The following is a 27,101-nucleotide window of genomic DNA, read 5'->3' on the forward strand; positions in this document are numbered from 1 at the left end:
GATATTATTTGTCATTCATCTATAAACTCATCTTTTATACATTATTTTAAACTACAAAAACTTGAATTTAAACAATTGATTGATGATATGACTATTAATCTTTGATCACTTTGAAATTTTGCAAGTATAGAAAATATATGAAGATAATGTAATCTAACAGTGAATTTGTCAAAATTTGCATCCAATAATAAAATATTAAGTGGTGTAATACTGTTTAAAATTATACCAGGTATAACTTGAATCCAACTCCACACACATAATTACATTCTCTCACCAAATCTATTATTAAAATATCTTCCTTGTGTGTGTGCGTGCATGTGTGTAAAATACTAATATCTTCATCATATACTAATACTAATACTAATATAATAAAAGTTGAATTTAAAAACTGTGGTTATGCCAAGTGGCTAATTTCACTAATTAGTAAATTAATTTAGTATTATTTGTTAGGATATATTTCCTCAAATTAAGGGATAATATTTTACAACTATTTAATTTAGATAAAACTTTATCATTTAAATTTCAACAAATTTAAATTCTATTCAAATTATAAGTCAATTATAAAAAATTCTAAACTTAAATCCCAAACAACAACATATGTTTTCTTTTCTTTTTTTAAAAACCCTGACTTCTACTCCAACTAAAATTTTATTATCAATATTTTAAAAACAACTAATTAGTAAATTAATTCTATACATTTAAAATTTCAACAAATTTAAATTCTATTCAAACTAAAAGTCTATTATCAAAAAATTTTAAACTTAAATATTTAAAAAGATTTAAATTCTATTCAAACTAAAAGTTTATTATAAAAAATTATAAACTTAAATTTCAAACAACAACCCACGTTTTCTTTCTAAAAAAAAAAAAAAAAAAAACCCCAACATTTTGACTTCTCCAACTAAAGCTCAATTATCAATATTTTAAAAATAATTAATTATTAAATTAATTTTATATTATTTGTTATGATATATTCCCTCAAATTAAGGGATAACATTTAACAATTGTTTGATTTAAATAAAACTAAAAGTCTATTATCAAACTTTTCTAAACCTAAATTAAATCCTACACAACTCACTTTTTTCCCCAAGATGCAACTTACGCTTATGTTTTAATCTAATAAATTCATGGAAATTTGCATGTAGGATATTATACCAGAGGAAAATCACTATAAATAAGTTTAAAATTACTATAAATAAGTTTTTAATTTTTTTTTATATTCTCAAATTTTGAACTCTTTTGCGTACATTTTGATTTTGGGTTTTGGTTATTGTATTTAATTTGTGAGTGCGTTGAAATTTTTAATTAGACAATCACTAGGAAAATTTGGTATTGAAGAACTATTTTATTTATTATTGTTTGTGCTGAATAGGGCATACATTAAACATAACCCAAAAAGAAATAAACAAACTCATACCGCACCGCATGTTAAGAAACTAACACAAATTACGAAGATAATTTTAAAATATGAAAATAGATAAATATGGATAAAGTCTAAACTCTAAATTCTAAAAAATTAGAACTTAAACTAATTTTTATTAAAATTACTTACTTATTTTATAATTTATTATTACTATTAATTTAATAATTTTTTTTAAAAAAAATTAGTCTACATATGAATATAATAGTAGTGTGCGCGTGTATATATATATAGTGGCGGAGCCAGGATTTCAGTCGAGAGGAGGCAAGATTAAAATAGTATAGAAAGGACATTAAATATTTTTTTCTAATAATTATGTGTTACTTATGGGACCACTAATTGAATTGCCATGAAAAAAAATGGGATAAGCAAGATTTTCACAATACTTTCACAACAAATTATAAATGGTAAGTTGTTATTGATTCAAATTCAACCCACCACTGAAATTACTTTTTTGTTCACTAATAACAACCTGTTATTTAAGATTTGTTGTGAAAGTGTTGTTAAAATGTTTTGGACATAGCATTTCTCAAAGCTAAAATGACTATAAACTCTACTGTAAAATGCTCACAAACTGATGTGACAAGAATGCATAACACTTAAGCAATATAATACATAAATGTTTGAATTAATTTTTTTTATGATTGATAACACGCCAATTTGTAAAATTTATAGTATTCATAGCATTACTCCACAAGAAAAGTGTTGTGAATAGTAAACTGAAAACATTGATTGAGAAAAAAAGGAACAATAAAATGTGTGAAGACGTAAATGGTGAGATAAAACTAATAAGAATAGTAAATTTGGTGAAAAAGTGAGATGATTTGGTATATGGGAGAAGATTTTTTTCCTACTTTCTTGGTGTTAAGGGTTTGTACATGTATTAAAGTGGGAGTCATTTTTTTTTTTTTTGTCAAGGTAAAGTATCAAAGAATAGTTCATAATATACCACTACAACAAAATGTAAGGAAAATTTTTTCGTCACAAAAAATATCATATAGTGATGAAATTTATATTCGTCACTAAATATAAAAAAAAAAAAAAATAGTAACCTTTAGTGACGAAATCTATAGGGTATGCTAAATTCAGGGCGCCAAACAAAAAGGATAGGCGGGAAACAAATGGAAACAAAAGGCATACCAATTTCAAGGATTTTTTTCAAGGAGCGAGGGGAGGCAATTGCCCCCCCCCCCCCACCCCGTGACTCTGCCCCTGTATACATATATATATATACACACACACTAGTATTATAGACACACACGTGTGTGTCTGTGATTTTAATTAATCTATATATATATATATATATATATATATAACCGAAACTTTTGAAACTCCCACAATTTTCCACGTCAGCATAATATTTAAATAAAATTATCATTTTATTTAAATTAAATTAAATTTTCCACCTCATCATTGTTTTCTTTTTCCAATTAGACTTTTAGCCAAATAAGGACACTCTCCCACTGCCTCTACTCTCTCCTATTTAAGAATTGCTTGCGTAGAAAACCTAAGCCCCAAAAACTATTCGCGGAGAAGATGATGTTTGAGGACCCTCACCACAAAGTGAATATTGAAACTGACATCTTTTTATAAAGGTTGGTCAATATCTTATACTTATATGTATGGCTGTTTTCTGTTAACTTATTGTTTAGCTACATTGTATTGTCAACGGAAAATATACAAAGCTATGGAGGGGTAGTTCTTCCTCTTACTGAAATCCGTCTTTTGCTAGACTCTTTGAGTTTTGACATATCAAACATTAATTTCAAGATTCTTATTAATACAAATAAGTTGAAGGTGCGTTCGTCGTATGGTTTTGTTTTCAGCTAATAAACTAATTTTATTAGCTGAAAACACAATGGCTCAAAAGCTCTTTGCAGTGGAAGGTTCAAAAGCTCTTTGTGGGATCATGTTATAAATCATTGTTATCTCTATTACTTGTGAATCTTATTACAGGCTACATCAGCATAAGATTGTCTCTTCCTTTATAGGATGCCTTAGAACATTTATTTAATTATTTTCAGTTAAATTCCTTAATATTTTTTGGTATTTTAGAAGTTTTAACATATGAATTTTTGAGATATTATTTTGCAATATTGAAATTATTTGATAGATTTCCATGACTATAGTGATAAATTATTTCTTTTAAAGGTAACACTATAGTCACATTTTTTTATGTTGTTTCTATAATTTGTAGGTTTTGACTATTTTGATTCTTTATTTTTTTGTCATTTTGGAAGTTTTAATATCGATATTTTTGGGTTTTTTTTTTTTTTTTTTGTAATATCACAATTTGGCAGATTTCAACCGTTATAATCATAGATCATTCTTTTAAAGATAACTCATCTTTCTCTTATGTTTCTCTATTGTGCAGTCACATATATATTTTGTTTTGTTTCAATAATTTCTAGATAGTGAATCTTTTGATTCTTTAATATTTTTTGGCATTTTGGAAGTTTTTATATCTGAATTTTTTATTTTTTATTTTTACAATATCTGAAAACGTCTAGAAATTTTTTTGCAAGTCATTGCACATTCAAGCAATGAATTTTTTATCAAATTTAAACATAAAAGACTGGAGTAATTTATGTGATGGTATAGTTTTATAATCAAGTTAGAATTTTATAAAATTATTTTAGCCTACTATACAAATAGGTAAGTAAGTTCCCGTGCGTAGCACGGGTTTGCGTCTAGTTTGTATAATATTAGAGCATGATAGGATGGTGGACCTGGCTAGGCTGCTAGGATTATAAAAGGCCCAAATGCATGCTACCCAAAGCATTTATTCTAGGCATCGCCCAAGTAAGGCAACCGTCTGCCACCCATTAGGACTGCATCTTGTATTACTTTTCCTTCTTCTTTTTTTTTTTTCTTTTTTTTTTTATTCCTAAGGTTTTTAAAACTTTATATTTTATAAGTACAAGGGGAGAAAGAGAGGTAGGATATGAACCACATACATAAAAACATCACAAAAAATACTATTACTGATGAACTATAACTTAAATTCCGTTCTTTTAAACTTAATTTTGTTGTGATACAACTATGTACAAACTCGTTTTTAGAAGAAGGTAAGCTAGAGTAATTCAAAACACCAAGTTATGATGCAATAATTAATTCAAATCAAGTGGTAATTCTCTATCCATACAAGTATATAATTTAGATAAGAATAAAGAATGAAAATCCATAAATAAATAATAGAAAGAAAAAGTCAGAAACATCGGATTTTTATATAGGATATAGCTTCATGGTTTTGTAAGTTAAGAAACCATTAGGATTTGTAAGTACCGAAACCATTGAGATTTTTAACTATATCAGCCAAATTACTCAAATTAGATCAATCCCCTTAATTAGTAAGAAAAATTTTAAAATTCATAAATAATAAAATTAAAAAAAAAAAAAAAGGAGAGAAAAGGGAGAATAAGAAGTTAAGAACTAAGAAAGACACTTTATTACTAAGGAGAAAGTCTTTACCTCTCTCCTATACTTATAGGAGGTTAGAACAATTTTCTTTATTGCAGATTTTTGTAGTTGTTTAATTTGTATGGTAATACCCAATTTTTAAAAATAAAATAAAGTAAATTACATTTTCCTTTAGAAAAGATTTTCATTTTTACACCCTAAAATTACATTAATTTTACCCTTTTAAAAAAATTCCATTCAATTCTTCACCTTCTCAACCAAGCCTTAAATCTGTAAATTAAAAAGTCCCAAAAAAAAAAAAAAGTCAAAACCTAAGAATATTAATTTAATTATATATTACGTATCCAAAAATCAGTAGCCCCAAACAAGGAATTACACCCCACCAACTTCAAAATAGTATCCAATAATCTTAAATACAATCCAACGTGTGAAAATCTCATTGGCTGCCAAGATGGGAACAAAATAAACGCCACATAATATTTCAATACCGACTGCATGCCCTCTTCGTGTCTTTCAAAAAACGGCTGTCTCTCTTTTTAGTTATTACTTTTCCCCATACTACAAAAAACGCTCTCTCATTAAATACATATATTATCTCTCTTTTTTTCTCTCTCTCTCTCTATTTGTTTGGTTCTTTCTTTGTATATGTTTTTGTATTGAGAATTTTGTGTGTCTATCTAGCTAGAGGAAATTAAGAGAGAGAGAGAGAGAGAGAGAGAGAGAGAGATCATCATGGGTAGGAAGAGAAGTTCACCTATGAATGTGTTGTCTGAATGGGTGAAGAAACAATCTATGAGGATGAAGATCTGTCTTGGTGCAATGGTTGCACTTTTAGCTTTGGTGGCTTTGAAGCTTACCATCCATGATCACAACCACTTCTTCATTGGCTCAGAAATCATCCATGCTTTGGGGATCTTCGTCTTGATTTACAAACTCAAAACCAAAAAGACTTGTTCTGGTACATGCATCTATGTTTATATACCTGCACTGCATGTCTCTTCCTAATCTAAATTATATCTCTCATCTTTATTTTTATTTTGTTTAGGAAACCCAGAAGATGTTTTTGTTGATTTGTTTTGTCTGGTATGTTGAATTATCATTTTTTTTTTATTTACTTCTTTTTAGAAAAAAATTATCTTTTTAATTTGTCAACATATTTTTTTAGATTCTATGTCGTTTGGTAGAATCTCATAAAGTCCATAAATTTTCAATTGTTAAATTTGACTATTTAAATTTTAGATCCTATTCAAATAGATTTTGTATTTTTTGGACAAACAAATTATCCTTTTTAGTCTGTTCCATGACCTTTTCAGTTCTTACTTTGACCCAGGTCAATTCTTACATTTTTGATCCATAGAGTTTGGATAAAATAACATCATTAGGTGTACTTTTAATGGAATCCTAACAATTTCACTTTTAATCCAATCCAAACCTTGGAAGGTCAAATGTAACATCTATACTACTATTTAAGGGTTTCCCTTGTTTAGATTGAACATTTTTTTGGTTCCAAAATATTTCCACAATCTACATTTAAGTAGAAACAAAATTGAAAAGACTAAACTATAACTGGTAAAAATACATCTTTAACTTCCACGTATTGCCTACAAAATAGGAACATTTTTTTGTTGGTTTTTTCAAAATTCAATCTGAACTACAAGTTGAAGTTGTCATTCACCGGGTTTTTTTTTTTTTTTTTTTTTTTTTTTTTTGGTTGTCAGGTTTGACTAATTATTTTGCAGTTTTTTTTTAAAAAATATAGTAATTCCAAATTATAATGAATGTAAATTATTAATTTTTACCTAAAAAATAGAAAATCCTTTGAACACACACTCATGCACGTGCTTAGAGGCTAGTATCAATTAAAAGTATGTGGACTAAATTGTGATCTGACCAAAATTGTAAAAGGTAAATTATAATTTTCCATTTTATTTTTCTTTCCCAAAAAAAAAAAAAAAGTTGGTTTTCTTTATGTTTTATTGACTAAACATCATGTCTACAGAGGGCATGCATATCTGGGATTTAAGTTTGTATCAATGATCATTCCTTTTTAAGATTTCTAAGGGAGAAATAAAAGAGTGACGATCCATGAAAATTAGCTATTAAGGTAAGTAGCACAGCTAGGATCAGTCCTTTTTTAGTTTTCTAAGGGGGAAATAAAAGAGTGATTATCCATGAAAATCAGCTATTAAGGTAAGTAGCACAGCTAGGATTTTAATTTAGGGGAAAAGATTAAAAGATAATTTAAAATTTTATTAATTTAGAACTTATCAAAAAAAAAAAAATTAACAGAAAAATATAAACTGATATAGTGAGCGTTTGGGCAGGGCTGAAAGTTGCGTTTCAGCCCTGCGTTTTCATGCCTTTTTTTTTTTTTTTTGCTCTGCAGTGAACAGTAAAATCACTGTGCAAGGAACAAAAAACACTATTCATGCACTGTTCACGCACTGTTTACGTACTATTCATGGGTCCCACAACACTATTCACGCATTTAAAAATTATTTTGCTACAGTGTTTTCAGTTTTCAGTTTTCAGTTTCAGCAACAATAAGCTCAATCCAAACGGACCCATAATTAACAAAAATAACTAACAATGAAACGAAACAAAATTTTGTTATTATACAACATATTATGCGGATGCAATTTGTAATTTGTGATAACTCGGTGGTAATAACATCTTTTGTGGTACTACAAGTTTCTAGTTCAAACCATCTCAAACCCCCCCCCCCCCCCAATCCCCTTACCTATATAAAAAAAATGGATGTGTGTATAGCTTACCGATTCAAGAAAAACAATATTTTATAATGCGACATTGCATATGGTTATGAGAATTTGGGATGTGGAATTAGAACTTGAGGTCCCCATTTCAATTTATTATTTTCTTCCTTTATACACCAAAATCAACCCAAACTTCTTTTTTCCATAACCTGTTTAGCACACATTGGGGGCCTGTTTGGTCGTGCCTTGGAACTTACTATTTAAGCAGTTTTATGGAATAATAAGAAATTTTGTAAATGGCTCATGTTTGTGGTATTATATATTGAAAACATGCTACCATATGCTATTTTGCTAATTTCGGAGAATAGAAAGCTTGAATGATAGGAAAACAAAAGGCTTCAATGAAATTTTTTTCTAAAATAGTTAGTGCAAATTATTTCATATTATGTTCTTGTTTTTTCCTTTTTTGCCATGTGACTCTTAACAACAACATAAAAATTGTTTAAATGAGAGAAAGGATTCTCTTTCCATTGCATTTCTTGAAGTCATGTAAGGTTTCAAATGTGACAAGCACGAAACTTTTTATGTGTTGAGTTCAACCTATTAAGTTTGAGTAACCTATTAGAGTATCAATTCCATTTGATTGGAAGAAGAAGGATAGGAAGGAAGCTCCAATTGGAGCATACATTACACAGTATATTGGTAGTTTCAATAATCATGTTTTGTTGCCTTGTTCAGGCCTCTCATTAAAGACTCAAGAACTTACAGCTCTGTTCCTAGCTGTAAGATTGTTCTGTAGTACTATTATGGAGGGTGACATTCACACAGTTTTAGATTTAACCACCCTAGTGTCAACATTATGGGTTATATACATGATTCGGTTCAAGTTGAAGTCAACCTACATCAAGGAGCTTGACAACTTGCCCTTATATTATGTGGTAACAACATCTCAGCTTGTCTTGTTCTTTATATTGTAGATTTAAACATTTAGTCTATATTCATTCCTTTGAATTTTTCATGATTTACATTCCTTATCCTTGCTATAATAAGTATTTTTTAGAGGAGATAAGTAAAGAAAAAACAATTAGAATCACATAATTGCCTTTCTGCTTTTGATTTAGTATCAAGATTATTAAACATACTGCTAGGAAATTATCTTATGTGGTAAACAATAATTCCTGATTCATTTGTTTCTCCTTAACTATTGCAATGAAAGTATAGCCAAGGAGACTACATTTATAAGAGCATCAGGCTACTTGTTTGGAATGTGTACATTGTGCAATCTATTGTATTTTACATGTTTGACCTTTTGTTGAATGCTCATCTGTTTAGCTAAATGTAATTAGCTACTATAAAATATTACCTAACAGTTGAAATTAGTATGTGTTTAGAATTCTATCAAGGATCTAGTATTTTTCATGATTTACATTCCTTATCCTTGCTATAATAAGTATTTTTTAGAGGAGATAAGCAAAGAAAAAACAATTAGAATCACAGAATTGCCTTTTTGCTTTTGATTTAGTATCAAGATTATTAAACATACTGCTAGGAAATTACCTTATGTGGTAAACAATAATTCCTTATTCATTTGTTTCTCCTTAACTATTGCAATGAAAGTAAAGCCAAGGAGACTACATTAATAAGAGCATCAAACTACTTGTTTGGAGTGTCTACATTGTGCAATCTATTATATTTTACATGTTTGACCTTTTGTTGAATGCTCATCTTTTTAGCTAAACGTAATTAGCCACTGTAAAATATTACTTAACAATTGAAATTAGTATGTGTTTAGAATTCTATCAAGGAACTAGTATGGGATGGTATATTAAAAAATTGTTTTTCCTTAGCTCTTTTTTTTTTTTTTTTGTATTGCTCCTTTGTATATGTTGAAAGGATGTATGTTGTACCATCGCATTGAACAACATAAGCATTGATGTCAAGTTATTTAGCCATTCTTTCAAAATGTCTTATTAATCTTTTGCATGTTTTATTGATATATTGCATTGAACACTCATAATGACTATCATTTAATCTTAGATATTCAAAAAAAAAAAAAAATCAAATAGTTGTTCTTTAAGCATGTATAAAGAAAGATGAATTTAGAATGTTCTACTCATTATTCTATGATAGGTGGTGCCTTGTGCTATCCTTGCCATACCTATCCACCCTTTTACACCTCATTTTCTCATCACTCGAATCTTTTGGGCATTTGGTTTGTATTTGGAAGCCGTTTCAGTGCTGCCTCAACTTCGTCTGATGCAAAATGCAAAGGTCTTATCTTCGTTCCTCTCTTTACAATACACTCAACTGTTTATGGATTTCTAAGAATTACTACTAATTGTTCCATTCTGGCATATTTTTTCAGATGATTGAACCATTTACAGCCCATTATGTGTTTGCACTGGGAGTTTCAAGATTTTTGGCATGCGCTCATTGGATAATTAAGGTGAGACCTTGTAGGATCACATAAAGTGTTAGTAGTGTATGTTTTGCATGAGCAACTAAATATTCCTTAATTTCACTAATAAAATTCTTACTTTATTCGAGTTTTGAAAAGTATTTAGGGGGAAGAACATTATTGCCTGGACAAGCTAAATGACATCTTTACTAATATTGTTCCAATAAAAGAAATATAGAGAACAAATCATATTTAAAAACAAACTATATCCTCATGGCTTTGTGAATCTAACCTGGGTATTTGTCCTCCCTAATATCAAAGTTTTATAAAACAAAGACACTTCATTTGTTTACAATTGGAAAGTTCATAAAATTGTTTGATTTAGAGTTCAACTTTACTGATACAATGTTTTATAGTCATATAGTATTTGCAAGTATATAGCTTCTTTTACTTCAGAGGGCAATCTTATTGTTGGCATTGGATTCTCTACTTATTTTGCAATATATACACTATCAAAAGTTGGTTTTGAACAAACTACTCCGTTCTATATTTCCGTAAGGTTTCAACATTTGTTATGCTTGAGGACCCCATATTAGAATTTTTTTTTATTTAACCCAAGGGTTTGTTATGGTGGTTCCAATGTCTCATGAGATCTACAAGGTCTTGATTTAGAAATCCTAGCCTACATCTTAGGTTCACTCCCAAGGGATTCCTTTCTATAATTACGTGGTGTGTGTAGGATAGGGAGACTACACCCACCCAGGGTAATAGTCAAATACTTAGAGGCTCTGTATACCCACGTTAGCAACAAAAAAAAAGTACATATATTAGCATTGTTAATTTATCTTTAAGCTATCCTCCACCTCACTTGGATTAAAGTTTAACTTCCAAGCACTAACTCATGTGATGCTCTGCTTGGGTATGTGAATGTATATCTCAACACTTATTTATTAATCTTACTTCTCCCCCTAGGAGTCTATGACTGCCCTAACTTGACTGAAAAAGAGCATCCTTGTGCTAATTGGTTCCAGAAATTTGCACCATGTCACTAAGAGCATTGTTACTCAATTGATTTGTACCTCTTAAAGTTTCCAAGGTTTAGATCCCCCTCTTAATTTTAATTATTGAATTATCAAAAAAAAAAAATTCAGTAACAGGAATTTGCACCATGTCAAAATTCAGGCCAGTTAGCATTCAAAACAAAAACATATTATCTTATTAGTTATGAATTAAGCCGTCAGAAACATCAAGGTAATTAAAATCAATTCACAACACTTCAATCTAGTCTGTGACATTAGGCCTATATCATCATCCTTAGAATAACAAGAAATGGGACTATCTATGCTTATCTAAAGTTATTAGTGACATGAGCGTTGATTAATTTCTCACTTTTTTGCTTCATTCATTAGTCTATGCAAAGTCCTATGTGCTGTGGATCACAACACATAGAAAGATAAAGCAAAAATTTTGTAAAATTCACCACCTATATCATTATGTTGTGCCTTAAAATTGTGGTAACAAATGCAACATTTTTGCCATTCGCAAGCAGATTTATGAGACCCGTGGGAGGTATTTGTATTTGATTGGTAGCGGCTACATCTGGTTCTCAGCTGCTTTCCTCTCAGAAATAGTCCAAACATTCATCTTGGCTGACTTTTGTTACTATTACATCAAGAGGTAAGTCCCCTTCCATATGTAATTTTTGTTATCAACCTGTGTTGCCGTCCAACATATATCTAATTATGTCCCATTGTCTATGCCCCTCCTATCTTTCAATTTGCAGTTTCATTCAAGGCCAACTTATAATGAGGATGCCAGTTTAGAAATCAGTCTTGGAGATTGTAACAACGTACATTTGGTTACCTACATTGGCTTCTATTCAAGCACACATTGAAATGAAAGTGAATGTTCAAAATTTTGACCCTTACTATCTTTGTCTTTCCCTGTTTTTTTCTTTCTCATGCTATAAAATTTACAAAGATTAGGGTTACATTTTATAAGGCTTTGATTCTTATATCTTAATGAGTTGACCATGCATCATATTCCCTTACCCGCTTCTTTCTTTCATTCATTCTATCTTTCTTCTTTTTTTTTGTGTGCATCATGAGCCCTCATTTTAAGGAGTTCACAAATTTCATCATATAGAATCTTTATGTGATGTTAAGTTACAATCAAAATGGCTAAAAAAAGTTGTTTCATAAAAGTTCTTCATGCATTTTGTTTTTTGTATCAGCTTTTTTTTTTTTTTTTTTTAATTGAACAAAACTAGGTTTTTTCTTAAAAATAAGCTAACTTTTATCTTTTTGTCACACATTTTGCATTTAAGTTTTCAAAAATTATATATTTTGTCTCATATTTAGCAAATAAATTACCAAAAAGCATGGGGATACAAACAGACAACAGCTTTTTGGTTTAGCATTTTGGCGTATTTGTTTATGCATAGCTTTTTTTAAAACCTTTAGGTACAATTACACTTCAAAAAAATTTCAACAAACAAGCAAATAAGGAATCAGCAAAAAAATTCTTCTCCATGGGCACAAAAGGAGTGAATAAAAGCCTATTATATCTAAGATACAACCTTGGCATGAGATTTTAGTTTACATTTACTGAACTAGTAAAGGTAGCCATCACTTATAAATATAGTTTTTATTTTTATTTTTGGGTAAAATGCAAAACTGACCCTCTAAGTTTCTTTAGATTTCATTTCAATCTTCTAATTTTGCTTTTATTCATTTCAGTCCTCTAACTTTCAAGTTTATTCAATTAAGGTTTTTTCATCAATTTTTGCATTTTAGAGGGTCAATTTTGCATTGTAGCCTTTATTTTTTTTATAAATTGTTATAGGAATTTGAACATTGGTTCTCCTAATAAAAAAGAGCAGTCAATCTTACTGAGCTAGGCTCTTGGCATGAACATAGTTATCTTAGATCAAGCTTTCTTTGTGTGACAATCCTAAATTTTCATTCAAATACGATTGTAAACCATTTCTAGAAAGAAAGGTAATTAAATTCAAATTAAAATAGGTTAGATCAATTTGCAATTTGTTTAAGCTGATAATAAATTAGTAATGACTTCAGGGATTTGGTTGTCTCAAATCATATCATATTTTGGGGTTAGACTGATTGGGCTAGACTTGATAAAAAACTTTATGCCATTATTTTGGGGTTGGGCTGGACTTTTAACCTATTTTTCTTGCATCAAATTTCTACTCCCATAAAAGAGGTGTGCTCTTCTTCCTTACTAAGAAGAAAAAAATTGTCATGACTCAAAATTAAAACAAACAAATTAATTTAAAATTAAAATGGCAGTTTATCATTCTGTATATCTCTCTCTTGACATGCTTTTTGTGATTTATTTTCTTAGCAATTAGAACCCAAAAAAAAAAAATAAGGATCCCTTACTAAGTGGTTAAGCTCACTCACTTCTTGCTCCACATTTCAGATAAGTGCAGTGGACCTTTGTAAGGAACCGAGTTGGTGATTGTTAAGAGTTATATGATTAGAGACTACACAATATTAAAAGAATATGTTATTTTAATCCTTTGCTATGATTTTTGAGATTGTAAACTCGTTACACTCTTTAGATGATTATGTATTTGGAAGCCTTTATTTGTCATGTTCCATAGTGTGATGAAATTTTTGTGAGATTTATTGTTTCTAGTATTTGAATGATAGTTTTTCTCAACAAAAAAAAAAAAAAAAAGTGATAAATTACATATTTGGTCCCTAAGCCTTACACTATATGTCAATTAGGTCATTGACTTTTTAAATGTCTCAATTTGGTCCCTAACCTTTTAGTATTGTGGGAGAGTGGTAGTGGTACACTCATGCTTGTGCCAAGCGCTTATAAAGCATGAGTGGGACGCTTCTCTTGCCAATATGGGACTGCACTCAAAGTCTTCCCATGTCGCTTAAGGACAAAACCGTGCGGGCTTGGCTCCCCAAAGCGGACAAACAAGCTTGCGGGTGGTCAGGAACAAAATCCTCCCCCACAAAAAGGGGCTTTTGAGGGTCTGTGCCCGTTAAGAGTATTGTACGCTTTGGGGTAGGGTGGGATTGGCTTGGCCATGTCCTAGATCTGCGATCTGCACGGCTTTGTTACCCCAAAGGGGCACACTGTAGAGGCCTAAGAATCTCATGGAGTAGGGAATAAGCCCAAGCAAAGAAAAGGCCATGTGGCCCAACTAAAAGTGCTGAAATGGAGCAAAGTTTCAGCCCAAAAAGGTCCCCAGCAAAAGGCTTGAAAGTGGGCAACCAGCCCTTGTTCATCCCTAACCAAAGTACAACTAAAGACCCTACAAGAGAACCAAGCCTTTGAGAATGAACTAGGGGCTATCCCATCAATTTTCTGTCACCCTCTACCTGATGTGAACAGTGCCAGAGGACTGTCATATCAGCTGAAGTCTAAAGGATGATGGAACTCCATCATCTTCCTCAAGACTGTACCTCTAGCGGAAGGGGAACTGAAACCAAATTGTCTAAACCTCAACAAATTGATGCTATAAATGTTCAAAACGTTCAAGACATGATTTATGTGCCAAGCCCATAAATCCTAAAGGAGAAAATTTGGAAACATGTGGTTTAGAGGGCATAAAGGGATCTCCAGCGAAACCCTTTGAAGTGGACTTAAACTTTGACACATGGCTTGGGGTGTTGAATCTCACTTCCTAGGGTCCAAATCTCAGTTACAGCACTAGAATTCTTCCTTAATACTTGCCTTAATCCCATTGGTTGAACACAATCTCAACAATCTTAGCATTTAATGCAAGATTACTCCAAATACTACCTTACCCAAAGAAGCAAAACTGCCCCAAAAGCAAATCTCCCATTTTTAGGCCAAATTCAGGTTATTAATTCAGCTGATTTGCTCCCCTTAATCAGAACTACGTTTTTTTTTTGGATGCTTGTTAATTAATGCTTCTCTAAACTCCATCATAAAAGTATAAGCACCTCAGCCCACAAGGGGATAGACCCCCTTTGAAATTCCTGATCTATTTGCCATTTTACTGGTGGTTTAGCTCTTTTTAAGCTCACTACTCATCCCCTTCAGCCCACACTCATTTAACCTCAGATATTCTTTTCTCTCCTTTACATAATCATAGTCCAAAAATGTCCCCCAATTAGTCACAGACAACTACCCCCTCTGAAACTCTTGATTTATTTGCCATTTTACTTATGGTTTAGCTCTTCTTAAGCTCACCACTCATCCCCCTTTAGCCTACTACTCACAAAAGCCTTAACCTCAGTGTTAATCTTATCCCACTCACTCAAAATAGCCTATATTACCTTATTCATGCCTTATGCACGCATACTCATCAAAATCTTAGTTTAATACTTGCTGCATTGAGCTATGATCTCTCTCTCCCTTCATTCCATCCTATTTTTCCTCTTGTATTTGTAATTATAAAGCCTTTAATCCTTGTTTAGTATTATTATGATGAAGGCCATAATGTTTTGGAAACAATGGAAGTTTTCCCTTATGTTGACTTAATAATAATAAGGAAAACATACGATTTTTACCATGTAAACACACTTATTAACCTGAAATAACCCTATTGCTGGAGATAATACCGTATCACTAGAGGACTGATTTAAACTATGATGCTGTAAAAAGACTAATAATATAACAAACTAATAACAGTAATGTGTTTATTGTACTTTATTGTTGTCTTCTTGTTAGGGTGCAGCCTCCATCTCTTGCTTGGGTGGGCTTACACGACACCAAAAGCCTTTGGACTTTATTTCAAGGGCCCATCGTCGAGTTTTGGCTTGGCTATCCTATATTCTATTTGGGAACATCAAAAATTTTCCCCTCAATAAAATACAAATCAAATCATTGTAGAATATGACTTGAATTAGGAGTTCAACTCCTTGTTGGATTTGGATAAGGAATGAATTTTATTCATTTTGGGTTACTTGGTTTGAAGTTATCAAGCTGTTAAGGACAAATTTTTCACACCAAATGGCTTTATTTCATTGGCAACCCGCACCACGTTAACACTATCATGGATTTCGGGAAAATCTCTTCTAAAGCTCAAAAGAGCCCATATTTACACAAAATGGCACCAAAGCCCATGGTTCAAGCTCATAGAACATCATCTCATTTTTTGGCTCATGATCCAAGCTCATGAGTCTCATCGGGGGAATTTTGGGAGTCGTGGTTTGGAGGGCCAAGAAGTATGTTCAATAAAGCTCCAGTGGTTCAAAGTTGATAAAGCATGTTGCTTGGCATGTCTTCCCCAATTCCCTAAACTCTAACGGGTCAGTGTGCAACAGGTAATATTTGGTAAGCCTCTCATATCACATAACACTTAAAATGATAAAACTCTTCATGCACTTTATATAAAAATTAATGTTCATCAATGTAATTATAGTATTTCATATCAATTATATTATTATCATTTAAATCAATTCCAAACACATAGCTAAATATATATTAATATCTCATATCTAGCATTAAAATGATCTCCTTACTCTCCAAGATTTGCTTAAAATATAAAAGGACCATAATTACATCTCTAAAACTTCATCAAATATCAACCAACTAGTATATTACTTACCAAAATTATATATGGACTAAGCATATAATTTTCCAAAAAAAGAAACTTAGCCAAAAAATACCAACAGTAACTCCAATAGAAGCAGAAACAACTTCTGCAGAAGCCGCAATAGCTCTAGCACATTTTGCAATAGCTCCAGCACATTTTGCAATAGCTCCAGCTGTAGTACCAGAAAAAGAAGGATCCCTTAAAGATTATCTTACCATCTTTAGCCAAATCATGAATTTAATGCCAAGTATTGTCCTCCGAGCAAAAGATGTCATCATCCAGCTGTGACAACTATGATTGATAACTGTAACAGCAGCTCCAACACCATTAAAGTCTCTAGCTTTCTTCTTTTGGCTAATAAACAAAATTCCACTAATGAAATCACTTACTTTGTCAAAGATTTTTCCTTATTTGCTAAATTTCCCTTCAACTAGTTCTAATCTAGTTACATGCTTGGCTCTATATAAAGAGGACCAAGCCCCACACCAAGAGGGATCCCTCCCTCTCTTATCTTGAATATTCTAAAACTTCATTTACCTTATTGCACATATCTCTAAACTTCTCCATGCCTCTCCATCTCCCTTACAAAGATATTTCTTCTTAGATAACACCATTACATCACACCTATTACATCACCCCATTACATACTATCCATTTCTCCCACACTTCAATACTCTAAAACTTCATCATTTTGCTGCCCAAAAACACATCTCCATCTCATTCTTTATTTCTCATACAAAATCTTCCTTCTAAGAAAGCAACACAACTCATGACATAATACGAAAAACCACTCCAGCAGCAACTATAATCTAATCTATTTACTATATTTAACATTCATATCATCTATCTCACACTTCCATATATTTTACAGATACATTCCTCACAAAATAGCTGAGGTGGCAGCCGGAGGAATAAAATATTATTAAAAATGCCACATCATCCATGACAATCAGCATATAAATTTAAAAAATTAATTTATTAATTTTAACAAAATTTAAAAACATAAAAAGAAAATTTAAAACATAAAAATCAAATGCCTATGAACACAAGAACATAAACCCAGAAAATCAAACCCAAGAACACGAATTCAAAATTAAACCCATTGAAAGACCCATGCTGAAAGACCAATGCTGAAAGCCCATAAGTTTTTCTCGTTCTTCCCCAAAGATTCATAGCCAAAATCATAAAATCAAAGAAAACCCAGAAATCTTAAACACTCAAAAACCCAGAAACCCAAAAACTCAAACAAAACCCAGTTTATTTCAAACAATCAACAACAAAATCAACCGACCTAGCCAACTCGGCTCATTGAATCAAACAAACACACAAACCCAGAAAAACCTAGCCAATTCGGCTCACAACAACAGCAAGCCCAACCAATCCATAACAGATCTAAACCCAAATCAGCTATCATAGATCCCACAACTCCAACAGATTCAACATTGTGAGACAAAGAGAGAGAGGTGCTGTTATCTTTAATGCTTGGCTTGTCTGAATCCGGAACCATCGACGACGAAGAAGAAGACGAACAACAAGCCCCCGTAATCTGGATTTGATTTTTTTTTGTTTTTCTGGTTTCATTTTTTGGGTTTGGGTATTTGATTTTCGGGTTTGATTTTCTGGGTTGGGTATTTGTTCTGGGTTTGATTTTTTCAGTAAGCAGATCTGGGTTTGATTTTTTCGGTATTTGATCTGGGTTTGATTTTCGGGTTTGATTTTCTGGGTTTGGGTATTTGTTCTGGCCGTCACTCTTCTCGATCTCGTCAAGTGCAATATGCAGGTTCGATTCTTCTAGATCCCTCGCTCTCTTCCGTTTTCAGCTTCCGTGTTAAAGCTTTTCTCCATGGGTCTTTGGCCATGGATCGGCCATGAGAGGAGAGAGAGCTCGGGTATGAGCCATGAGAGAAGAGAGAGTTTGAGATGGAAGAGAGAGTGTGAGATGAGAGAATAGTGTGTGGCTGTGTAGTTTGAGTTTGAGATGAGAGAATAGAGTTTGAGTTTGAGATGAGAGAATAGAGTTTGAGTTTGAGATGAAAGTGTGTGGCCGGTTTGAGTTTGGTGTGCTCAGGTTTGGAGCTTATGTTAATTTTTTGGGTTTTAAAATTTTTGGGTTGGTGTTCTTTGTTCAAGAAATTTTCAGATCTTAATTCATGTATTTTTATGTTTTAAATTTTGTTTTTATGTTTTTAAATTTATTTAAAATTAATAAATTAATTTTTTAAATTTATATGCTGATGTGTCATGGGTGATGTGGCATTTTTAATAATATTTTATTCCTCCGGCTGCCACCTCAGCTATTTCCGTCGGTTGACTTACGGAAAGGACCAAAATGGAACGCGTTAATTGGTTTTAGGGACTAAAAGTGGAAAAAATAAAATGTAGGGACTAAAATGGAAAAAAGTCAAAATATAGGGACTAAAAGTGCATTTACGCCTACTCCTTATATATCTTTAAACTCCTTATCTCACATAGCATACATACACAAGATCCATATCTAACAAAGTATCTACATATAATTCCTATACATATTACAAACGCCATATCTCACAATATATATATATATATATTTATATATATATACTTCTTATCATCTCCACACATCTTAAAAACATATCAAACACTCTTCTAAGAACACATTACAAAAGCCCTTTCTCATGGAAGACATATGAACATCAATACTAAGGCCCTTCTCTTAAAAGGCACAAAGACTTCATATTAAAGTAATTCTCATTGAAAACATACATTTCTAATACTTAAAGCTATTTTTATGAAAGGCACAAACTTATGAAATTAAAAGTCCTTCTTATGAAAGACAATATCACTTATACTTGACTAAAAACTAAAAGAGCATTACATAAGGAAAATCATTTAAAGTGCATGATTAAGGGTACAAACTTAACCAACCGATGCACACGGTTGGACATGCTCTCTCTCCCTCCAGTTGCACCCATTTTTCCCTTTCGAATATGAAGGTTGCTGAAATGTTAAGTCCATTGATGTGATACGGCTGAAGCTACGAAATATGAAGTGCTGTTCTACGGCTGGAGCTACAAACTGTGAAGATAAATCAATCTTTCCCCATCTTTGAAATTACATCATTAAGTATATGTTAATTCATTATTATTTTACCGTTGGATGCAAGTTATCTTAATATCATCTCACTATTTAATGAATATGATCTCACTAATACTTCATTAATAAACATACATATTAATAAATCGATCTACTACCGTTGCACATATATTATTTGGACATAAACCACCATTGAACACATATTTTTTGGAAATTAACTACCATTGGACATATATTATTTGAACATGGACCATTGCTAGATATACCTTATTATGTTGAACATGAACCATGAACCGAAACTAGACATGGACTATTGGACTTATCCCATTGTTAGACATTTGATACCTAATTAATTATTTTCTAATATTGGACATCACTTAATATACATAATAATAACATATCAACTCACCATTTAATCAAAACTATCATGCTAAGCATATTATTTATTTATTTCAACCATTATTATGATTCTAAGACTTTGGGTTTCATCTATTTTGTAGACTTAAAAATACACCGGAAGCCATTGGTCTATGCAGCTTAATGTTGAGTTCCGGGTTGAACTCCCTAAAACAAATCCGGACTTAGTAAAGTCACACTTCCAGCAGGAGACACGTGACTACGCGCAAAAACCGCCCCCAACACAAGCTTTATTAGAAGTCTTGTCTACCACTTGATTTTGAGTTCTATTTGGAATATGAGTGTTTCTCCTTTTGTATGTGGAAAAGAAGTCTAGTCCTTCTTGGATTTGGATATACTAGCCGACTCAAGTCTCCTATATAAGTACAGTGCTAGTACGCAAAATTAGAGAGAAAGAGAAGAGAATGTGTGTGTGTGAGAAAAAGGCTCTCTCTTTGTTTGGTTCTTTGATATTTGTGGGTTACAATTTGGAATAGTGAGAGAAGTTTGTTACTGCTTGGTTTTGGTTTTGCGGTTTGGTGATTTGCTCTCTCTTGGTGCATTGCAACTTTTGGATTTGATTTGTGGCTCTCTCTTTGGTTTGTGTGCAATTCGTATTTGGTATTTGTGAACCTTTGGCTCTTTGATTTGTATTTGGTTCTTTGGTTTTGTATTTGTGAGAGAGAGTTCTTTGGGTGTATTTAGGATTTGGGTTTATGGAGTGCCTCTACACCAATTTGTATTATCCCAAATTTGTTATGGTGAAATTTGTTCGTCGTCGCCTGTGGATGTAGGCTATTGCTGAAACACGTAAATCTTGGTGTTTTGTGTCTATTTTCTTTTGGATTAATTTTCTTCGTTCCTATTGTTATCTTGAAGATCTTTCATAAGCCTAAAATATTTTCACAATCAATCTTGGTAATTTGAGCTTTCGCTATTTTACAACAATCATACCATCTATATGGCTTGCAAAAATGAACAATACCCACAAATGCAAAGGCCTTTATCCACTCGAAACATACCCATCTGAAATCACCAAACCCATCTCATTTAGATTCCCCTTACGCACAGTTCAAAGACAAATAGAGGCTTAGAGCTTCGATCTGAGAGAGAGCGTGTAAGAGTAAGAGAATGGGAGGTTACAAAAGAGGGTTTGGATTTGGCAAGCACTGGTGTGATGATGGTGGCAAGCGGTAGAGAATAGTAGTGGTGTTGAAGGAACTCAGAGAGTGAGTTTCGGTCATGCCATCATGGAGGCTGAGCATAGAAGAGAGAGAGTGAGTATGAGTTAGATCAAAGAGACAGAGAGATCGAGAGAGTTAGAGGGAGTGAATTAGAAAATTGTTGATTTTTTGTTTTTTGTTTTTTTTTTATATTAATGCCACATGAAAGCTTATGAGGAAATTGCCGTGGCATAAAAGATAATATATTAATTTTACCGTTAGCCATGTTAGCATTTTCCATCTAGCACTTAACGGTAGAGACTATTTTGACACAATACCAAAAGGTTAGAGACCAAATTGACATATTTAAAAAGTCAATGACCAAATTGACATTTAGTGTAAAGGCTAAGGACCAAATATGTAGTTTACCCAAAAAAAAAGTATTTGAATGATAGTTTTGATTGTTTATATTATGGGTATTTAATTTTGCAGCTTAGACATGGTAAATGGGATGAATCGGTTCATTGGCTTACAGGACATAAACTAGTCATCTTCTATAAGGAAAAACATAAAGTATTGAACCATTATATAACCAAAGGGAAAAACATATTCAAGACACTATGCAAATTAGGGGTGTCAATTCAGGTTAACATGCCGAGATAGAAGTATTCGGTTAAATGGCTCAACCCGAACCCGACCCATTTAATAATCGTGTCATGACACTTTAACCTTAACATGACCTATTAAAGAAGCGGTTGACACAACACGACCCACCTTACACTTAAAATAAATGGGCCATGTTGGGTTGACAAGAATACAATACGACCCATTTCAACTTGCTTAATATTAAATAGGTTGGGTTGACACATATTCAATCAACTTAACTTGCTTCAAAAAAGAAGAATGTGATTAATATTGTTATGAATTTAATAAACAACAAATTTAATACAAACTCATAGCATCAAAATACATATTAAGCATACAATTTGGAAGTTAATAATAACATCAAATACTTAAAACACATCATCTAAAAGTTCAAAACAACATCAGAGTATTAATAATTATTAAGCCCATAATGTAGTACCATCCATCTAGAAATAAGTTATTTACATCCTAGAAGAAGTGCATATACTTCAACCCAAATTCAAATTAATATACCCACTATCCACCCCATTGAATTGGAACCCCCATCGCCACCCAAATCAACCAACTACCATCGACCATCAAAACCATAACCCAAAATCAACCAACCACCACGGGCCACAATGACCAAACCCCAAAATCAACCCAACCCCAAGACCATTGCAACCCACCAATATTAGCCACCACAACCCATCAAAATCAACCCACAAACAAAACAAAAAAAAAACCCACAACAGTAGCCCAAAAAAATTAATAGGAAGAGTGTGAGATCGACGATGTGGTTGAAAAAGAGGCCGAGAGAGAAAGAGAATAAGAGAGAAGAGAGTAGCATACAGAGAGAGAGAGAGAGAGAGAGAGAGAGAGAGAGAGAGAGACGTATATGTGGAGGAGGGAGAAAAGTTTAATAAAATAATAAGAAATATTTTTAACATTTTTACCGTACAGTTTCATTAGCATAATTATACCATAGCAAATGCCAAATTTATTTGGCATTTGACACATCTCATGAAGCCTGATTTTTGTGTTTCGTGGATACTTGATGCCAATGTTCTAAAATAAATGTTATGACAATTTTTTGTTATTGGTCGTTATGAGTGGGTAAAAAATAATTTAAGTTGTGAATTCAAATTGGAACTAATAACAACTTACCACGTGTGATTTGTTGTGAAAGTATTGTGAAAATGGCGTGGACTTAGCACTTCTCATGCTCTAAACAAAAATAATTGTGAAAATGTCGTGAGTTATCAATTATCATTTTGTAAACAAAAATAAATGGGAAAATGTTCGCATTTTTTTAAGAGCATCCGCAACCCAAATGCCATATGGCATATGTTGTGATGTTTTACCATTTCAGCCTTCAAATGTTGCTCCAGCCGGACTTGCAAAATGTGCCAATTGTAAAAATTTTTACAATACTGCTACAGTACCATCTTATTTGTAAGATGGTACTGTAGCAATATTGTATAATTGAAAATTATTATTATATTATCCAGTGGTGGAGCCAACAACTTGTCATTGGGGGGGCCAACTTGTCATTTGTTAATGTATGCATACATTAAGGGCATACATTAATAATGCTATTAACACAATATTTTTATAATAATTTTACAATAAATTCTAAGAATAAGGATAAACTGTTAGTGGTAAGTAAAAACAATGTTAGTGGTAAACTCAAATAAGAACAAATAATAAATTATCACATAAATTTTGTTATGAAATTATTGTAAAAATGTTATAGAATTATTATTATTACTATTATTATTATTATTATAATATCAAAACCACAGATCTCTAGGTTCGTGAATCATGAGCAACTAGTTTTAAAAGTAGGTGTTCTGTAAAAAAAATATATATATATATATATATATATGTATATATCAGTCACTCAATCAGTGTCAAAGTGAGAGAACAAAACATGAAAAACAAGAGAATGGGAAACAATGATAAAAAAGAGATAGAAGAAAGGAAGAAAATAACTTGGGCGATCTGATCTACTTGCCTCTGTACCGAAGTATCTGCAATCAAAAGCTTTATCTTCTCAACTAGCTGAGTTTTGTGTAATTTTTTTAAAAAAAGATTTCACTTTACTACCTCTGCTGCTTGCCTCACTCCTCCAACCATGGCAAACTATAGTAAGCAAGATTTTTTTTTTTTTCTTTTCCTAATGAGTAATGGAAAAAAACTAAAAACCTTCTCTATTAATCCTATTTATATAAATATAGATCAAAATTTTAATGAAATGGGGGAGCCAGTAGGCTTACATACTTGAGAAAGAAATTCAATTTTCTGAATAACTCATATATCTGCATATATATCTGAAAATTTTGAAAAATTTTGGGGGGGCCAAGGCCCCCCTCGATCTTAACGTGGCTCCGCCATTGATATTATCTCATTCTTCTCTCTCTTCCTTTTCTCTCTCTTTCTTTCTGCCCTCTCTTCTTCTCATTACCTTCACTCAAGGCTAAACTCTCCGACAACTCTCTAGATCGGCGAGATCGGCACAATTTTCATTACCTTCACTCTAGGCTAAACTCTCCGGCAACTCTCTAGATCGACGAGCAGCGAGATCGGCGCGGTTGAGTTGGAGATCGGTGTGGTGGGTCTCCGCGTTTTTCCTTCTCCGGTAACCAGTGGTGAGTCTAGGAATTTTGTCTAGGGTTCCTATTATACTTTGAAAAAATTTCGGGTACTTTCAGTCTGTTTTGGGGACGTTTTGGTAAATACCGGTTGAAATTCAAGATTTGGCTAGCATGAAGTTTGTGCTTAAAAAAAAATGTTCTTAAAACCAAAACAAATTTGCATTTTGAACACTGAAAAACCTCAAAAGGAAAAAAAAAATGAAAAGAAAAGAAATGAACAAAGGTACCTGTACAATAAACTATAAGTTCATTTGAATTATTAATAAAATTATTAATTATTGTTGTTTAGTTGTTTCATAAATTTTTTTTTCTTTTATAAACTATAATTTGTTGTATTGTTGTTTCATTAATTATTAAATTATTAATTGTTGTTTAGTCTAACATAATTTAATTTGTTTGTCTTTTATAATGTATTAGTTAATTAAATTATTAATTATTGATGTTTAGTTGCTTCATTAATTTTTTTTACTAACTACTAACAGTCTAGCACACACCCCACTATGCATTAGCACACACTAGCACATACCTTATGTGTGCACACACCCTTGCCTCTCCGATACCGTACCGGAGGCCGTTTTGGTTTAGCTAGAGAAACGAAATATTTCGATACCGGTTAATACCGGTGTACCTTTTTGAAATTACCGCTAAATATATATATTCTCTTAAAAATTTTATATATTCTCTTAAAAATATAAAATGATTTTAAAGTCTGACATAATAATTCCTTTAAATATTAGTAATAATTATGGTTGTATAATAATTTTTTTTTAAGAAGAGTTGTAGTTTAATAATATTACCAAGTACATGTACTTACTAAATGCAGTAATGAAAAAACAAAAGAAATAAAAATCAATGTGCAAAAGTTAAAGCTAGGCACGTGGGTGGTTGGAGATAAGCTTGAAAATTTTGAAAACTTTTGACTCATTTAAGAGCATTTGCAGCAATGGAGCTAAAAAGCTATAATGCTATTTTAGCTCCATCAATATACCAAAAAAGGCTTGCAACAGTGGAGGCAAACCTATAAATTTTAGCTGATTTGCTACAATGCACATCTATTTATAGATGTGCACTGTAGCACACATCTATAAAAAAAAAAAAAATTTAATCCAACTCCGATTAAAATAATAAAACTCACTTTATTTTTTTTCATTCTTTTATTCTATCTCCACCGTGCCATCATCACTCTCCAGAGCTCTCATCTCTCTCACTCATCAAGCTCTCCACGCCGTCGCCGTCCTAGCCCAACCCACGCCGTCACAAGCTCTCATCTCTCTCACTCATCAAGCTCTTATCTCTCTCACTCATCAAGCTCTCCACGCCATCGCCATCCCAGCCCAGCCCACGCCGCTGCAAACTCTCATTTCTCTCACTCATCAAGCTCTCATCAAGCTCATCAAGCTCTCCACACCGTCACCGTCCCAGCCCAGCCTACGCCGTCTGTCGCCGTCCCAGCCCACGCCTCAGCCCACGCCGTCGCCGTCCCAGCCGATCCACTTCAGATCAATGCTCTCTCTTTTCTTTTGTAGTGAATTTTTTCATCTAGGTGTTTGTTGTTTTGGCTTAATTTTTCTGGGTTTAGAGTTATTTTGTGGTGAAAAATGGTGTTGTTGCTATGTTGTTTTGGGCAAATGGTGTTATTTTTTTGCTATTTTTGCTGGGTATAACATCTGAATGGAGGAATGTATTGTGAATTTTCTGTTTGCAGGAATTTGTTGTGTGGTTTCTGTGGTCTCTGTAATTTGTGCAGGGAAGTTTACATGTTTTGTTGTCACTATAATTTGTTGTGTTGCACAAAACCATAGAGTTACGTTTGGGAATTTTCTGTGTGTAGGGAAGTTTACATTTGTTGTGTTGATATAAATGTCTCTATAAATGTGAGTTTGTTGTATAATTTATCTCTGTAATTTGTAATATAAATGTCTATAAATGTCTCTGTAATTTGTCTATAAATGTAATATAAATGTCTCTGTAATATAAATGTAAGTTTGTTGTGTAATTTGTCTCTATAAATGTCTATAAATGTCTCTGTAATTTGTTGTGTTGATATAAATATTAGTTTGGAAATTTTCTGTGTGCAGGGAAGTTTATATATATTTTTCCTAATTTTATAGAGTCACGTAGGGACACAGAGTAACATAAAAGAGTTGTCGGTGGCGGCGGCGACGGCGGTGGAAAAAGAGTCATCGGTGGCGGTGGCGGCGATGGCGGTGGAAAAAGAGTCGGTGGCGGCGGCGACGGCAGTGGCGATGGCGGTTGAAGGTGGTTGTGATTGTTGTTTATTGTGTAGGATATATTATTTTATTTTAGTGGATATATTATTTTATTGTAATGGATATATTATTTTATTGTGATGTTTGTATTATTTTATTGTGTTAAAAGCTAAAATAGATCCACTGCTGCAGCATATATGTAGGTAAAATAGATAAAGTAACTTTTGGTGGAGCTAAAAAGCTAAATTTTTAGTTCCACTGCTGTGGATGCTCTAATGACTTCAATATTCACATGGGGAGTGGGACTCTAGTGTACAAAACAATACACGACAATTGGCATTCAAAACTAGAAATACCAAAGAACAGAGAAGCGAAAAAGTTGAAGAAAAACAGAGAACGGAGAATAAAAGGCGAGGAAGAAGAAGCTGAAGCAGGTGGGGAGACTATGATTGACCAAATGGAAGTGGCTGGAGACATGGA

The 27,101-nt window shown here is 32.4% G+C and overlaps 1 protein-coding gene across 2 annotated transcripts; it reads left to right on the forward strand.

The window, feature by feature from the left end:
• The first annotated feature begins 5,411 nt into the window (after positions 1–5,411).
• Positions 5,412–13,453, forward strand: LOC115960951 (ER lumen protein-retaining receptor erd-2.2). 2 transcript variants are annotated; one of them, XR_004085258.1, is made up of 7 exons: positions 5,444–5,798; positions 8,293–8,492; positions 9,685–9,825; positions 9,920–10,000; positions 11,502–11,629; positions 11,736–11,853; positions 13,394–13,453. XR_004085258.1 is itself a non-coding variant. In XM_031079988.1 (6 exons), exons 1-6 carry the CDS (start codon positions 5,573–5,575, stop codon positions 11,773–11,775), a joined length of 816 nt encoding a protein of 271 aa, XP_030935848.1. In that variant the 5' UTR covers positions 5,412–5,572; the 3' UTR covers positions 11,776–11,933. The 2 variants fall into 2 exon arrangements, 1 of the variants encoding a protein (XP_030935848.1); XM_031079988.1 differs by lacking the exon at positions 13,394–13,453 and having other exon boundaries at positions 5,412–5,798; positions 11,736–11,933.
• The last annotated feature ends 13,648 nt before the right edge of the window (positions 13,454–27,101 follow it).

This window comes from Quercus lobata, chromosome 9 (assembly GCF_001633185.2).
Source record: "Quercus lobata isolate SW786 chromosome 9, ValleyOak3.0 Primary Assembly, whole genome shotgun sequence".
NCBI classification, from domain to species: Eukaryota; Viridiplantae; Streptophyta; class Magnoliopsida; order Fagales; family Fagaceae; genus Quercus; species Quercus lobata.

Coding starts and splice junctions, on each gene's coding strand:
- LOC115960951 (XM_031079988.1), top strand. CDS start 5,573: ATGGGTAGGAAGAGAAGTTCACCTATGAATGTGTTGTCTGAATGGGTG. Junction 5,799..8,292: donor AACCAAAAAGACTTGTTCTG/GTACATGCATCT, acceptor TGCCTTGTTCAG/GCCTCTCATTAAAGACTCAA. Junction 9,826..9,919: donor GTCTGATGCAAAATGCAAAG/GTCTTATCTTCG, acceptor ATATTTTTTCAG/ATGATTGAACCATTTACAGC.